Genomic DNA, 12,401 nt, shown 5'->3' on the forward strand with positions numbered 1-12,401 from the left:
CCTAAATCTATCTATCTCTCTCTCTATCCCTTTCTCTCTCTATATCTATATTTATCTATCTTTATATATCTATCTCTCTATATATATATATATATATCTCTATATCTCTCTCTGTTTATATCTCTCTCTCTATATCTCTCTCTCTCTCTCTCTCTCTCTCTCTCTATATATATATATATAATAATAATAATAATAATTTCCTTGTATTGTCATTCTGTGTAACAATGTACACAGAACGAAATGTCGATTGCACCTGACCCGTTGTAGCGAGCCGATGCAGCCGCAGCCAACAGAGGGCGCCGCCGACCACTTTTTAAGTCTTAGGAATGACTCGGCCGGGGCGCGAACCACCGACCTCCCAGTCTCAAAGCGGGCGCCTTACCATCTAGGCTACTGAGCTGGTATATATATATATATATATATATATATATATAATATATATATATATATTTCTCCCCCTAGTGGTACAAAAAAACATCCATTCAGTAAAAATAACATTTAGAATCACCTTTATTATCTTTGTATTACTACAACAATTTTTGATATTTGGTGTTGTCCGGTTTTCAAGATGGAGCTGGCTGTGGCGCCGCTCTGCAGGCGAGTATCTGACCTGGGGAAACCTTACAGAGTTCTTCGTTCCTTTCGGTACGCAGGATATTCGACAAACCCCAACTGAAATATATGAAGAGGTTTTGCGTGTTCATACTGATGCCAAGCTCACGTTGATGCTGTGTTTCAGGCCGCTGCTGTTTCAGACAAGTAACCTGATAGTCAAGAGTCCGGCCGTGGGCGACCTGATTCCTTACAGCGCTGTGCTTCACTTCCTTTTCGCCAGGGCGCCTTCCGAGCTCATGTCACCGCACCAGGTAGATGCACCTCACTGCCTATTTTACATATTGTTAGGAAACAAATATTAAAATGTAGCGTTTACCAAATTGTTCGACTTAACCAAAGACAACCTACATTCACCTAACAATGATGGAAAAGATGGGCAAGAGACCGGCATTTCCACCCAAGGGCAGATTTAATTTCTTAAACAATTTAACTAAGTGAACTCCATCGAATATGGCCAAATTAGTGTCGCTCGTGTCTCTGTCAAGCCTCCTCTCTCAATCTTCCGCTTCCCTCTCTCGGCCCATGTTTTTTCCGCAAGCTGGTGTGTCGGCTCCTCCCATGGGCGTGCCAGGAAAGCCCCAACGTGGGGTCCACCATCTCTGAGAGGAGTGTCTGGAATTAACCAAAACAACACCTATGTCATCAGGGCCTTGTTCTCCAAACATCGCCTGCCCTCCCCTGTCAGAGTCCTGTTATCAAAATTCCCCGGCCAAAACATTCCGCATTTGGAACAGCGTGACCTGAAGCACACTCAGTGAAAATCTTCATTGCACTCGATAAATGTAACTTGAATTCAATCGTATAAAATCCCTTATAGTCAAATGTATAAGATCCTTCTATATTGATACCAAACGTGGGGTTTAACTCCTTAACGGGCCGTCGGACTGTTGAAAGTCATACGTGTCTCCACAATGTCAACAGTCACTGAAATCATTCATGCCGCATATCATTGGAAGGTTTCAACTTTTGGGAGTCAAGATATGTGCAATCCACAGAGACAACCCCATAAGTCTGATAAGATAGTTGAAAACTTGAAAGCCAGTATAACTCACACAAAAAGTGCTGTGGTATTCAACTCATGAAGCGATTCTTCACAAACATGGTCTCGTTACATTCACAAGAGTCCAGTGAATCAAACCACGTAAAATATTTCATCCCGAAACACACGACAATGCCGACAGATAAAAGACAAAAAAAAATCCGCCCAAAAGCATTCCTGCATCGTCTGGCGATCCTTGCTGTAATTGTCAAGTCAAGTCATGTTTATTTGTTTGGCCCTTAATCACAAAGAGTCTCAAAGGGCTGCAGAGACCACAGACTATTGCAAACTACAGACTATTATGACACCATCCCCTGGTCTAAAACCGACATGAGGGACAATAATACACAGATATTGTCAACATAAAATATAGGTCATTCATAAGCTATAGAATAGACGTGTGTTTTAAGTTTAGATTTAAACATTTCCACTGAGGTTGCAGATCGAATCTCAGGGGGAAGAGCATTCCACAGCACCGGGGCCCCGATGGAGAATGCTCTCCAACCTGCGGATTTCTTCTTGGCTCTTGAGATCACTATTAGACTAGCATTTTCAAAGCGAAGGCTCCGGACCGGAACATAGGGGTTAGATTAAATCTGAAAGATATGAGGGAGCAAGTCCATGCATGATTTTGTATACTACCAACAGAACCTTCAAATCACATCTTAAGCTAACGGGGAGCCAATGCAGGTTAGCTCAAATCGGGGTCATGTAATCAATTTGTTTCGCCCTTATAATTCTCTTTTAAAAGTAAACATTCGTAAAATGTTTTCCAATGTGGCCGTTAGCCTCTGACCTTTCGATTAACACACCTTTCAACCAATTGCAACTTTTTTCAGTCCTTAGCCTGCAATCGCCTATAAAGGCGGGATCATAAAAAAACTTCGACTCCAAAGATTTTTAGCCGATAGTGACTGATTCAAGTGTTAATTGACACATTGGTTAGCCAATTAAATTTACACATATTTATGATGTGTATTTAGATCAGAGCCGAAATAAACTTGCGTAAATGCAACCTGGTATCCATTTTTCCGCGTGATTATCACGAGCAAATGTGCACAATCAGATGGACTTCTAGAAAGAGTAGTTAACTATTTACAACTCTTTCACAATGTCTAAATCTTGCCCAAAGTCAAATACGGTTTTGAATTGCGATTGGAGGCCAATTTTACGGCAACGCTATGAAATAAACTATTTGACTTTGGGAACGTGACTCAAAAAAGATTGCGGCATCCGACCTTGCCTGCACAACTGACGGTTTGTGATCGACAGAGAGCCGAATGGTCCGTCACACGTTACTCCCAGTGGATGGACGAGCATCCTTCCGAGAAAGACCGTCTCGCTCTCATCAGGTAATCGCTTCACTCATCATGGATCCGGATATGTTTTTTTCACATTGTACTATAAAGGTCTTTTTGTATTTTCCCCGTTTACTGTTTTATGCATGCTAAAGGTTTGTCTCAGGATTTATTTTTTCTTAAATACTGTGTTGATGGCTGATAAACATGGTAAGATAGTGAATGTTTATACTGGTTGACACCTTTATTATTCGATTATCAATATAAGATTTAAGGTCTAAAATACATTTTCCCATTATTAGATGGATAGATAGATGGATAGATACTTTATTCATCCCCGTAGGGAAATTCACATTTCTAGCAGTATCCTTGTGTTGAAAAAGAAAATAATAAGATAAAGAATACAAAATACCCCATACAACTCTCTATCTCTCTCTCTATATCTCTATCTCTATCTATCTATATATCTATCTCTCTCGCTCTCTATCTCTGTCTCTGTCTCTCTATCTCTATCGCAGTCCAGGATAAACATGTAATAAAAGACTTGAAAGGGAAAAATGCGATTTAAAAAACAATATTTTATAATAAATAAGCAATATTTCGTGGGAATATGCTTGGAGGCTGGCCTCAGTTGTAAGTGCATCCGAAAAATAATGCCATGACTTCGAGCAGCAAAGTTTTTCCAATCTATGGTTCTCAGGTGTAAGAAGCTGAATTGCGTTTTCCAACAGGGGTACTTTGGAGGCCTACGTCCAGTCGGTCCGGGTGCGGAACGGCAAGGAATTCGCACCCATCTATCCCATAATGCTCCAGCTGTTGCAGAGAGCCAATTCGTCGGAAACGAAAGGCTCGGACAACTGAGCGATGGAATATGTTTCTGAAGGACTTCAAGTTTTGCTTCTCCATTCCTAATGAGGTTAATACAACTCATAGAAGTTCCCTTTAGAATAACTGTGACACGCTCAGTGGACGATATCAGACTGTATCACGTGACGGAAACATGATGAAAACACACATACAAATTAAGGTATCTAAAAGCATTTCAATAATTAATAATCCAAATTCCTTTTAAACTACCGTATTTTCCGCACTGTAAGGCGCACCGGGTTATAGGGCGCACCCCGAAAAAATAGATTTTGGTCCTATTTTTTGACATACATAAGGCGCACCGGATTATAAGGCGCTACAATGGGAACGTGGACAAAACAGTCAGATAGTTCCGTCCAACTTATTACCCCCTTAACATTCCGAAAGCTTGCAAATACGTGTCTCAGACATGTACGGATGCGGTGTCCGTACGATGTCACTCAAATGCATCGTTCCAAATATCATTCGGAAGGTTGAAGTCTTGGGATTCAAGAAATGCCAACCATTCCTTAGTTTCTATTTTCTTTTTCGCTCGCAACTTTACTGTGCATATGACAATAAACACTTGGAATTAAGTTTAATTTAAAAATAGCCACTCCATTCCATCCATTATCTGCACCGCTTATCACGGAAACATCGAGTTCAGTCTGAAACAAGATACTGGGAAAATATATAGCCGGAGTAGCTCACCGAAGTCGTTGTGTTCACTAATAATGTGCAACCAAGGTCCTCTTATATCCGTGAGTGTAGTAAATCCAGGAGAATCAAATATTTACAAATACAGAATGGTTTAACATGTTTCCTCTATGCCGTAGACAACCACACTTGCTATTCACATTCATCTTTTTCAGCCAATTGCAGGCTTTGTTTTCCCGCTTTAGCCTATGCCAGCCTGTAAATGATAAAAAGGATCCGCCCCTTTACCTCCGAATAACTTTAGCCAATAGTGATTGATTCAACTGATGATTGACACATCTTTTTCGGCCAATTGCAGGCTTTTGCGCCTTAGCCTATGCGAGCCTGTAAATGATAAAAAAGATCTGCCCCCTTTACCTCCGAATAACTTTAGCCAATAGTGATCGATTCAAATGATGATTGACACATTGGTTAGCCAATGAAACGCCGGTAAATAAATCCCAGCATACACCACGGACGACTTCACCTTCGAGGGAAATCTAGTCGGCGGCTGCTGCATTAGTTGCAAGACTTTGCGAATTAATATTGATCCATATATAAGGCGCACTGTATTATAAGGCGCATGGTCAGCTTTTAAAAAAATAAAGGCTTTTAGGTGCGCCTTATAGTGCGGAAAATATGGTATAATGAATCGTATTCATTATTTTGTTCTCTAGTTCTGCCATACTTAACATATTGTGCAGAAGTCTGGGGCCAATATTACAAAAGTTGACTCCAGCCCCTTTTTTATCCTCCAAAAACGTGCAATTAGAACCATACACAGTGTAGGATATCGAGATCATACTCATATTTTTATCCTGCAGTCCAAATGATTAAAATTGGGGGATTTAGTAAAATTTTTTTACTTCAAAACTGCTATTTAAGGTCAACAAAAACATAGTGCCAGAAAACATCCGTAAATTATTCATTCGGAAAGAAGGAAATTATAATTTAAGGGGCTGTAGTGAATTCATAATCCCAAAGGTGAGAACCACCAGGAAAAGTATGTGTGTTTCTGCGTGCGGAGTCAAACTTTGGAACAATTTACAAGATCAAACAATGCCCAACTATTAAAGTGTTTAAATTTAAATACAAAAAAACATTACTGGCAGAATGCAGAGATGAAGAAAATGGGGTATGAGAGATACGAGAGATTGGGAATAATGCGTTTAGAACTATATTTACCTTTGTTGTTATTGTTGCTATTGTTATATCATACTGTTATTATTAATATTATTACTATTGTTGTTATTATCATTGGTGTCACAATGGTATTTAGTGACTAGTGGCATTATGATGTTGAGGGATGGGTTCTACGATGATTAGTGTATAAAATATGTGACTATTGTTATTATTATAATTATTGATATCTGACCTATGTAATATGTATATTTGTGAGACTTTGTTATGTTAGACACAAGAGGAGCTATCTATAGAATGTAATTAATAGGGAAGATGAAGGAGTAGGGAATATAAGCATTTGCTTCTTACTACCCCTTTTCGAACATATTATGTAACATTATTTTGTTGTTGTCATTGTTTTTGTCCTGTTTTTATTTTCTAATGTTCGAAATAAAATTTTCCTTCATTCGTTACGGCGACATAGAATATACAATCTCTAAAATGTATTAAGGTTTTTCCTTATTAAAATTGTCCCTCAATTGTTTTATTTAGAGTTATTTACAGACAGAGACTCCGGTAAAATCAGGGGTGGGGGACTATGTGCTGCAATAACACCAGAACACACTGTTCACCCGATAAATAGTTTCTAGCATTATCGTGTAGACCAGACCTGGGCACTCCGGTCCTGGAGGGCCATACGTCCTGCCAGATTTTGAAGTTTGCTCTTCTTTAACTCAGGTGATACAAATTATAACCTCGTTAGCAAGCTAGCAAGTGCTCGTTAATGATACTGGTGATTGGAATCACCTGTATTGGATCAGAGAAACCTCAAAAATCATGCAGAACATACGGCCCTCCAGGACCGGAGTGCCCAGGTCTGGTGTAGACCCTTCTATCTACCGAGAGAGTGTGGTCGTTGTGATTGCTGCTTACGTTCCACCGGATGCTAACGTTAGCATAGCGCTAAATCTCCTGCCCGCTGCTATCAATAAACAGCAGCTTGCACACCCTGACGGCGCTTTTATCGTCGCCGGCGACTTTAATCAGGCATGCTTAAGGACTGTATATCCCAAGTTCATTCAATACGTGGACTGTGTAACCAGGGGGTAAAACACTGGACCTGAACATGCGTACAGCTTCCCCCCCACCCCCTACCTAGCTGGATCTGACCATCTCTGTCTGTCCCTCATACACCCCCCTCCAGATCCACATCTTCTATGTTCCTTTATCTTCTATGTTTTCTTTTATCCTCACTGTAAAATGTGGAACTGGAGTGCCACGTCCAATTTCGTTGTCACAATATATTCAACCCATGTGGTAACAATGACATTAAGGTATATTCTATTTTATCCTCACTGTAAAATGTGAACCTGGAGTGCCACGTCCAATTTCGTTGTCGCAATATGTTCAAACCATTTTGTAACAATGACAATAAAGGTATATTCTAAAAAAAAAAAGTATCAATATATCTACGCTGGTCACATCTCACAAGAGTGGTGACTGACAGCAATACAAACATACTCAAAAAAAGAAAATTATCATTTATAAAGATAAACGCTTAGAATCCTTCTAATACAGTAAACTGGTTTATTTTAATATCAAACTATGGGGCCGCAGCAGTGCCCCGAGAAACGTGCTAACTACTAGCGAAGAAGAACTAGAACTACTTCCGGCACAGTGAACCGGAAGTGAAGGGTAGACACGCCGCACGACGGCAGATCGGAAAAGCTTGTCGGATAGAATCTCAGCTAAAGGCACTCGGCGACGCTGGATATTTTTCGGGAAGCCCCCTAAATGGAAAATATCGCATGATTTAAGGTCAGTATGTGCGCTTTTTTTCAGAAGAAACTCAATGGCGGCAGGCAGGACGGGAAGGAACGAGGCAGTTTGGGAAGAAAGTACTGGAACCTCAATTAAACAAGGGGGCGATAATGGCGGGGGTATTTTATCTGGAAGGGTGGTTTTTGGCTTCTTTGGAGGTTATTGTTATTGTCGGGATAGTTTGGGATGAAAAGTCGGGGGCAGTAGTGTTCTGAGGCTGTCACGCTCCATTTGGTCAGCTCCTGTTAGCTCATGCTAGCAACTGTCAACCACACGCGCACATTATCAGCAGTAGGGTCGCGGGGAGGCTGGGGCCTATCCCAGATTTTTTCGGGCAGTGGACACCCTCAACTGCTTGGCATTGAATTCATTGCTGAAAAATGTCTTCACTCCAATTTTCGAAAATCTTATGTATTTCCAAAACGTTTTACATCGGACCAAATAGTAATTTTCATGAGAAAAATACTCCATGCATGTGGCAGAAGAGTTTTTTGGAATTAGTAGATATCTGCCAGTTTAGACTGCGGATCAATGGAGTACTGTAAACATCCTTTTTTTGTTTTTGTTGTATCCGTTTTTTGGTTTGTTTTTGGTCGACTTTGTCTCAAATTTGATTTCAAAAGGAATCATAAATTCTTAAAAAAGACCAATTAAAATGTGTCTAAAGCTGCAGGATCCCTGATTTCACTTCAAGGGACCCTGTGTCATATTTACTGCGTCCCACTGGTCCAAAAACTGTTTTAGTCAAGTCACATTTATTTGTTTGGCTCTTAATCACAAAGAGTCTCAAAGGGCTGCACAGACCACAGATTATTGTAAACCACAGACTATTATGACACCATCCCCTGATCTAAAACCGACACGAGGGCAAGGAAAAACTCCAAAACCTCAAGTCATGTTAATTTGTTTGGCCCTTAATCACAGTCTCAAAGGGCTGCACAAACAACAGATTATTGTAAACCACAGACTATTATGACCCCATCCCCTGATCTAAAACATTCATGAGGGCAAGGAAAATCTCAAAAACCTCAAGATGAGTCAAGTTTATTTGTATAGCCTTTAATCACAAAGTCTCAAAGGGCTGCACAGTCCACAGACCATTTGCATACCACAGACTATGATGACACCATCCCCTGATCTAAAACCGACATGGGGGCAAATAATACACAGATATTGTCAACATAAAATCTAGGTTATTCATATGCTATAGAATAGAAGTGTGTGTTTAAACTTGGATTTAAACATTTCCACTGAGGTTGCAGATCCAATCTCAGGGGGAAGAGCATTGCACAGCACCAAGGCCCCCAATGGAAAACACTGTCGGATTTCTTCTTGGCTCTTGGGATCACTAGCAGTATTCTTTTTCATTGCACTAAGGCCGCCAGTCTCTAAGCACTACATTGTAAATATTCTTGCCTATTTATCCTATTTACAGGTTTACCCTGAAGTGCTCATGTCTCCTGATTCACGAGGTCGATACCGACGAGAATAAAGACGATTCCATCCTTTTCCTCCAGATGAGAGGAGCCGGGCTGCCGCCGCAGACGAGCACGGAGCGCGAGTACAGGAGCTAACCCGCCCACCCATGGCCTGCCGCTCCGCCGCCCTCATCGGCATGGACGAGCAGGCCCTGCTGGGGCTGGACCCCAACGCCGACGCCCCCTACCGCCAGAGGGTGGGCATTTACACCCGGAAAGGGAACCGCTGTTTGATGCTTAAGGCCACTTTTGGTTGTGCGTGTCCTTCAGGCGATGGTGTACTTCGAGCAGCTCAAGGAGTCGCACGACGCCTGGGAGGTGTGTGCGCAGGCCCTCGCTAAAGGACTCTACAGGTAGGGGGCAATAGCGTTCCTGTCTCGAGGGCTAGTGGGAGTCTGAATTCAATATTAAAATGTAGCGTTTACCAAATTTTTCGAATGAGTTATCTGACTCCTTTAACCAAACACAACCTACGTTCACCTAACAATGCGTGCTTGTTTCTTGATGGAAACATGAACAAGAGACCGGCATTTCCACACGGGGGCAGATTTAATGTCTTAAATAATTTAACTAAGTGAACTCCATCGGATATGGCCGAATTAGCGTCGCTTGAGTCTCTGTCAAGCCTCCTCTCTCGATCTTCTGCTTCTCTCCTCGGCCCACGTTTTTTCCGCAAGCTGGTGTGCCGGCTCCTCCCATGGGCGTGCCAGGAAAGCCCCCACGTGGGGTCCACCCCCTTGCTTTGACGTCTGGAGAAACTCAAAACAGGAGAGCGTTTCTACGTCATCAGGTCCTTGTTCTCCAAACATCGCCTGCCGTCCCCCCGTCAGAGTTCTGTTATCAAATTCCCCAGCCAAAACATTCCGCATTTGGAACTGTGTGACCTGAATCCCACTCAGTGAAAATCTTCATTGCACTCGATGAATCTTACTTGTATTTAATCGTATAAAATCCTTTATAGTCAAATGTATAAAATTCTTCACCACGTCTTGTCATGTTTAAATCATGTTTATTTTTATAGCCCTTAATCACAAGAGGTCTTAAAAGGCTACACAGACTACTATTACACCATTCCATGATCTAAGACCAATATGAGGGAAAGGGTGGAAACAATATAATGAACATCACATGATTCCGATATTTTTAGGACAGCAGAGGCCTCATAAGCCCTGATGGCCCAGCACTGTGCAAACTACTCTCTTGTGTTGGCATGTAAAAAGCATTGATTTGAATTGAAGAACTTATTTTTTTCTGAGAGGCAACATATTATCTCGCTTTCTCTCTTTGTCTCTCTTCTATCATTCTGTCACTCTTTCTTTGTCTGTCTCTTTCACTCTCTTTCTTGGTCTTTGTCTCTCTTTCTCTCGCTCTTTGTCTCTGTTTTATTTCTCTTTTTTCCTCTCATTGTCTCTCTTTCTCTCTGCATTTTTCTCTTACTCGCTCTCTTGCTTTCTTTCTCTCTCCGTCTCTTTATTCCTCCTATCTTTTCATTCTTGTTCCCCCTTTCACTCTTTGTCTCTCTCTCCCACTCTCCATCTTTCTTTCACTCTCTCTCTCCCCCACTCTCCATCTTTCTCTCCCTCTCCTTCTGTGTTACCTTTTTTTCTCTGTGAGGATCTGCGCAGCTACTCTGCATCATAAAATATGCGAACTCAGGTTTTCTCGGGGTCGGTCCCTCGAATCACGTTAATTTGTCAGGCTCGGGCTAGGCCGGCTTTAATACCCGCGGGTACGGTCGGGCTGAGTTTTTAGGCCAAATCTTACCTCGAGTTGCAGCCCCGGTGTTTGGAAATCAGTCCCCTGCTGACATTGCGCCCTCTGCTTTGCAGCGACGACCACGTCAAGTTCTTCTGCTTCCAAGTTTTGGAGCATCAGGTGAAGTTCAGGTAAGGAGAAAGGAGCGGGTCCGCCGACACTGTAGAGGGCGCTTGAAGACTGACTCTTTGGCGCAGACACGGCGGGCTGAGCGGGGGCCAACGGCAGCTCATCCGGGAGTCGCTGATGAAGTGGCTGCAGTTTCAGGTGAGTTCCACCGTGCGACCCACCCTCAAATGCAACCCATAGACCATATAGGACAGGGGTCAGGAACCTTTTAGACCCAAAGAGCCATAAAAGCAAAACAAATTTTAAAAAGAAATTGAGAGAGCCACATCATATCTTTTCAGACCAAATTGAAAAAACTGCCAAACTAGACAAAAGCTAATTCTTCAGGACATTTGATTTCACTGTGTGTCATTTGATGATCTCATCATCTGTATGAAATGATAATAATGCCAAATCCTGTGTCCCAAATCATTGTAAATATGCCATTTACAATTTGTCTTCCACCTTCAGTTAAGAGTCTTGAGGCCATTTTTTTCCATGAAATTTGTCCTGAATAACTGTTTCAAAACAATGTGCATGCAAAGTTCTTTTGTAAAAATGTCACAAATGACTGCAAACGATAAGCATATTCACTTTGAGTGTAGACTGCACTGAGCGAGAGAGAGAGAAGGAAGTGCCTTGCGCTGTGTGCAGGGATCCGCCCACCTGTACTGCTCACCCAATCAAAGTCCTTTGCCAGCGTTTTTATTTATCAGAATATATAACAGAACAACACTTTAATATTAAGTTTGTTATAAATCTACTTATAACATTCATTGCATGTATTTGACATCGCTGTTTTCCATCAGTATGTACCTGTATTTACTCATCTTCATTCATGCAATGTTTGCTACAAGCCACGTGAACTCCTCTTTCCACCATGCTTTTAATGTACCTTTACGTTTTGTAGCGTCATCCATTTGGTTAGCTTCTTTTGAATCTTTCTTCTGGGGCTGAGGTTTCGGCTTGATTCCTAACCACTTCTCTGTTTTTCTTACGTTCTCTGTGCGTCTACTGGAAGACGATATGCAAATGCGCGACCTTATCACGCTCGGGAAAGTCTGGAAGCAGGAAGTTATTCGATGCAGGCTTCCGATTGGCTGCCGAGTATGGAAACTGCCAAACAAAACGAAAATTTCGATATATATATATATATATATATATTTTTTTTTTTGGCTCTTTTTTTTTTTTCTTGAAAAAATTGTCGGCCACCCGGGCAGAGACATTTTGTAAGTTGTACGCTTGATGTAAAAGATGCACGCCCTGGGCGTCCGGGCAGACCTTATTTCAGACACTGTATATGTATATATATAATATATATACATACACACACACACAAATGATTATTACCTTGATTTGCAAAATTCAAATAAAAGAAGCTTTAAAAAAATGGAATCCCCTTAACACTGCTTTTGAATTGTAAATGTTTTGTTTCAACGAGTTTTATATCATGTGTTAAAAATCCAACGCAATAGTTTCTAACTTGTATAGTTTTTCATAAATTGTTTTAATGAATTCTTAGGTGGTGATTTAAAAAAAATGCCTTTTTACTGTTTAGTATTTTCAGCAATTGTTGTTGACAAAAAAGTTCCCCGCATGAAAATCGGTTGTAAAATGAGTGAT

General features: G+C 41.2%; 2 protein-coding genes across 3 annotated transcripts in view; both read left to right on the top strand.

Annotated features, from left to right (window-relative positions):
- cog5 (component of oligomeric golgi complex 5) overlaps positions 1-6,285 on the top strand; it is a 32,670-nt gene extending 26,385 nt beyond the window's left edge. The window contains exons 19-22 of one of the 2 annotated variants that reach the window (XM_088348177.1): positions 569-645; positions 740-866; positions 2,927-3,006; positions 3,684-6,285. In XM_088348177.1, the coding sequence (XP_088204303.1) occupies positions 569-645; positions 740-866; positions 2,927-3,006; positions 3,684-3,813 (414 nt within the window). In that variant the 3' untranslated portion in view covers positions 3,814-6,285. Of the gene's footprint in view, positions 1-568; positions 646-739; positions 867-2,926; positions 3,011-3,683 lie in introns of those variants that run through there. The other variant, XM_088348178.1, reaches the window with a different exon arrangement.
- Positions 6,286-7,279: 994 nt separating this feature from the next.
- The window catches only part of xpot (exportin, tRNA (nuclear export receptor for tRNAs)), a 31,139-nt gene continuing 26,017 nt past the window's right edge, over positions 7,280-12,401 (top strand). Inside the window, exons 1-5 of the mRNA XM_088347796.1 lie at positions 7,280-7,434; positions 8,873-9,112; positions 9,186-9,268; positions 10,745-10,801; positions 10,868-10,937. Coding sequence (XP_088203922.1) covers positions 9,023-9,112; positions 9,186-9,268; positions 10,745-10,801; positions 10,868-10,937 — 300 coding nt within the window. The 5' untranslated portion in view covers positions 7,280-7,434; positions 8,873-9,022. The remainder of the gene's footprint in view (positions 7,435-8,872; positions 9,113-9,185; positions 9,269-10,744; positions 10,802-10,867; positions 10,938-12,401) is intronic.

Source organism: Urocampus carinirostris, chromosome 11 (genome assembly GCF_059441175.1).
Source record: "Urocampus carinirostris isolate Australia breed hairy pipefish chromosome 11, RoL_Ucar_1.0, whole genome shotgun sequence".
NCBI lineage: Eukaryota > Metazoa > Chordata > Actinopteri > Syngnathiformes > Syngnathidae > Urocampus > Urocampus carinirostris.